Source organism: Puntigrus tetrazona, unplaced genomic scaffold, assembly GCF_018831695.1.
Source record: "Puntigrus tetrazona isolate hp1 unplaced genomic scaffold, ASM1883169v1 S000000205, whole genome shotgun sequence".
Lineage (NCBI taxonomy): Eukaryota > Metazoa > Chordata > Actinopteri > Cypriniformes > Cyprinidae > Puntigrus > Puntigrus tetrazona.
In genome coordinates, this window is record NW_025047873.1 from 1 (window position 1) to 4,546 (window position 4,546).

A 4,546-nucleotide genomic window follows, 5' to 3' on the forward strand; every position below is an offset into this window, starting at 1 on the left:
CGTAATCCCTCCGCTGTTTCACTCGTTTCCATCTCCGTGTCATGTTCTCGTTCTTGTCTCCGTTTTTCCTCTTCTTTCAGTCTTTCAATCATTTGAGTTCTCCTCCTCTCTTCTTCCAGTCTCTCTCTTTCTCTTTCCTGTCCCAGTCTTTCTTCTTCTCTCTTTCTCTCTTCTTCCATTCGTTTTCTTTCTTCAATCTCTCTCTCTTTACGCAGTCTCTCTATTTCTCGTTCTTGTCTCTGTCTTTCCTCCTCTTTCTGTCTCTTCAGTTCCTGAATTCTTTTCCTCTCTTCTTCCATCTCTTTTTCTTTCTTTATTCTCTCTCTTTCTCTTTCCTGTGCCAGTCTTTCTTCTTCTCTCTTTCTCTCTTCTTCCATTCGTTTTCTTTCTTCAATCTCTCTCTCTTTACGCAGTCTCTCTATTTCTCGTTCTTGTCTCAACCTTTCCTCCTCTTTCTGTCTTTGAATTCTTTGTCTTTCTTCTTCCATCTCTTTTTCTTTTCTCATTCTCTCTAATTCTTGTTCTTTTCTCAGTCTTTCTGCCTCTTTCAGTCTTTCCATTTTCTGAATTCTTTGTCTTTCTTCTTCCATCTCTTTTTCTTTTCTCATTTTCTCTAATTCTCTTTCTTTTCTCAGTCTTTCCTCCTCTTTTTGCCTTTCAATCTCCTGAATCCTTTTCCGCTCTTCCTCAATCTCTTTTTCTTTCCGTATTCTTTCTAATTCTCGTTCTTTTCTCAATCTTTCCTCCTCTTTCTGTCTTTCAATCTCTTGAATTCTTTTTCTCTCTTCTTCCATTTCTTTTTCTTTCCGTATTCTCTCCATTTCTCGTTCTTGTCTTAATCGTTCCTCTTTTTTCAATCTCTCTTCCTCTATTCGTTTTCTTTCTTCCATTTCTCTCTGTTTCTTTAACCTCTCTTCTTTTTCTCGTTCTTGTCTCAGTCTTTCCTTCTCTTTCTGTCTCTCTAATTCCTCAATTCTTCTCCTCTCTTCTTCCATCTCTTTTTCTTTCTTTAGTCTCTCGTTTTCTTGTTCCTGTCTCAATCTTTCCTCTTCTTTCAGTCTTTCTTCCTCCATTCGTTTTCTTTCCTCCATTTCTCTCTCTTTCTTTAACCGCTCTTGTCTTTCTCGCTCTTGTCTCAATCTTTCCTCTTCTTTCAGTCTTTCTTCCTCCATTCGTTTTCTTTCCTCTATTTCTCTCTCCTTTTTTAACCTCTCTTGTTTTTCTTGTTCTTGTCTCAGTCTTTCCTTCTCTCTCTGTCTCTCCAACTCCTGAATTCTTCTCCTCTCTTCTTCCATTTCTTTCTCTTTCTTTAGTCTTTCTTCTTCTCTCAGCCTCTCTTTTTCTTCTTCAATCCTTCTCTTCTCCTCATCGATCTGTCTCTCCCTCTCTTTTTCGGCCTGTCTCCTCCTCTCCTCCTCTTTTCTTTCTTCGTTAATTCTTCTCTTTTGCTCTTCTTCTTGCTTTCTCCTTTCTTCCGTCTGTCTTTGCTTTTCCTCTTCTTTTTTTCTCTCTTCCTCAGCACGTTTCTGTTCCTCCTCTTTCTGTCTCTCTAGTTCTCTTGCCTTCCTCTCTTCCTCCAAAAGTCTCTCCCTTTCCCACTGCTGTCTTTCTTTCTCTAACTGCTCATCTTTTCTCTGTTTTTCTTCTTCTTCTCTTCTCTTTGTCTCAGCATCTAGGCTCATCCCTACCCTTCGGTAAACAGGAACAGGGACATATTCTTCTTCTTCTACACTCTTTGCACTAGTAGCAGAGTTCTTGTCTTCTCTCATACTTTGTGGTTTGTCAGCAGACACCTTCTCTGTGGTTGCAGGTTTTTCTGATGGTCTCTCATTTGATGTCTCATCTAGAGTGCTTAATGTCTTCTCAGATGGTGGACTGCAAATATAAGAGTTCGGAAACACGTTATAACTTTGAAAATAAGAACAACATAAAGCCAGAAACATATATAAACATACATACTTAACATTCCAGCCAACATTTTCAATGACCTCACCACAAAAATGATTTTTATTTTTAGTTATTTTTATGTTTGCCAAGAATATTATTTATATTTTTCATGAAGTGCTTTTCTGTTCTGTTTCACTGTTCTATCTAAAATCATTTGTTTTTTTTAATTGTGAAACAGATTCCAAAGAAAAATGTTAGGCTACTAAATAATGCTATATATTAGCATTCGTTCCTGAATGATTCAGGTTTTTTTTATTTATGAATCCGCTGAATAAATGGCTCACTGACTCACTCGTTTTGTTCCTGAATGATTCTGTGCTTTTTGAACAAATTATGATTCACTGATTCACTTGCATGTTTTGTTCCTGAATGATTCCATGCTTTTATGAACAAATCTGCTGAAGGAATGGCTCATTGACTCACTCCCTTTTTCAATCCTGAACAACTTAAAACTTTTTTTTATGAATCTGCGGAATGAATCGCTCACTGAGTTATGCGTTCGTTTTGTTCCTGAATGATATAAGCTTTTTCAAACAAATCATTGCTTGCTTGTTTTGTTCCTGAATGATTCAGTGCTTTTTCTTCTGGATCAACAATAGCGCTTGAAATTTATTTTATACGATTAAAATCCTGATAATGATAAATAACGAAATGAAGCATCGATAGAGAGATGAATAGGGATGAATAGGAAACAGAGAACGCAGGCTTCACTAACCTTTTAGGAGCACCGGTAGATGGCAAGCGTGTCCTTGGTGTGTCCAAGCTCAGATTCTGGATTCTCTGTTTAATATCAACAGATATTTCAGCACCTGGATTGTCTCTTTTGTTGAAAGTGTCCCTGCGCTGAGCTGCTGTAGATCGATCGAAGAGAAGGCTGATTCGTCTCTTAATGCTGCCTCCGCTGACATCCTCTTCTGCGTTCTCTCCTGAATCCACCGGAAGCTTTGAAGGCTTGGACTCGGAAGGTGAATGCGGAGGCCACTCTCTCTCCGTCTTACTGGTTTCAGCGTCTCTCTTTTCATCTTTCTCAGGTTGAGACTGCGACTCGAATTTGGAGGTCAGCTCCACGGAGAGGCGATTTCGAGGCGGCCAGCACCGTGAAGACACTTTGACATCCGCTTCAGCTTTGGCTGCTTCTCCTTGGACCTTCTGGCTGAAAATCTTTTGATCCTGAGCACCTAAAGATTTTGCTCTGCTCCTGGGCTGAACGTCCTTCACATCTTCAGCGGTCACAGCAGACTTTGAGTTTGGACTGGTTTGGTTATTGGAACCGGGACTCTTAGTGGGTTCTGGTTTAGGCTTAGCCGATAAGTCAGGTTTTGGGCCGGGTGGGACGGTTTTAGGAGCTGCAATTTGATTAGACCCATTTACTGTGCAGTTTGAACCTGATTTTATGGATTCTGATGGATTTGGATTGTCTGTTTTTTTGATATCCAAAAGTGCTTCAGAAGAGGCGGCTCGATGGAGCTCTCTGCTAAAGTTGGTTTTTGGGGCCCGGATTGAGCGGACGGTGGCATTCCTTTGCAGGGCAAAGGGTTTGGGCATGAGGTGGGGTTTTGGGCCCAACGCTGGCTTCCCAGTGTCTCCAGGGAGGGCAGAGGCTGAAACTGAAGGTTTGTCTGTGTTGATGAGCGATTGGCCCATTTCCCTTGTGGTCGCCTCCACCCATGCAGCCATGGCTACACGCTGCACCTGGATGGGAAAAGAGAAACACCCCTGTGGGATCTCAGTAGTATTAACACACATCTTTGGGATGTTACCCTAAACATGCATGCAAAAGATTGACATGCAAAACATGACAAAATCACAATATCAAATAATACTTTTAAGATATATTCTCTTATGAGTTTTTCGTCATGCACTTTTGACAACTTGTTGAGTTGAGGAACTCTGAAAACCTGTACGTTTCAGCGTTTTATGCATGCAAATGTGTGTGCAAAGGAAAAAAAACACGATTTGATATTTCAAATAAAACAACTGGAGTAAGTTTTACAAATACTATTTTAATATTTCAACTTCAATGCTTTAATTCGGTTGTTACTTGCTGTTTCTTTGCAATTATTTGTGTTTACTAGCAATTTCTGATTGTCAAAGGAAGCATTATCATTTAGCTAAATGCATTACTAACTTTAACATATTTAAAGCTTTTTATTTCAAGTAGATATAAAAGATGAAAGATAGTCAACAAAATGTGTTTATTTAGATGTAACTAAAATAAATTGATTGCAACCTACCTACCTTAAAGAATTTTTTGTAAATCTAAATGAATCATGTTTTTCAGTGTACATCTTATAAACCTTTTTTTACTGATGAAAAATTAACACCTATGAAAATTTTAGGGAGGTGTGTATGGCAGCCATGAAAATCTGAGGTAAATGTCAGTCATATCAGTTTGCTATTGATTCTTTGTTTGGCACTTTTGAAATAAAGTGGCATTGCATTTAATTTATTTTTTATGACAATATATTATTTTTTCTCAAAGCGACCTAAAGATGCCCAAACATAGTGCTGATCTGAGCTTGTGAGGAAACCTCCAAGCATCAATATGAATGCAGTACAAGTAAGATAAGGAAAGTGTTATGTAATATCCATGGAGTAG

The 4,546-nt window shown here is 38.8% G+C and overlaps 1 protein-coding gene across 1 annotated transcript; it reads right to left on the bottom strand.

Annotated features, from left to right (window-relative positions):
* Positions 1 to 5: 5 nt before the first annotated feature.
* On the bottom strand, positions 6 to 3,636 carry LOC122333169 (trichohyalin-like; the record flags this gene model as incomplete). Its single annotated transcript, XM_043230672.1, has 2 exons — positions 2,663 to 3,636; positions 6 to 1,875 (listed from the first exon to the last, which is right to left on the bottom strand). Coding segments are annotated over exons 1-2 (2,832 nt in total), but the record flags the coding sequence as incomplete, so codon positions are not given.
* Between the last annotated feature and the right edge of the window lie 910 nt (positions 3,637 to 4,546).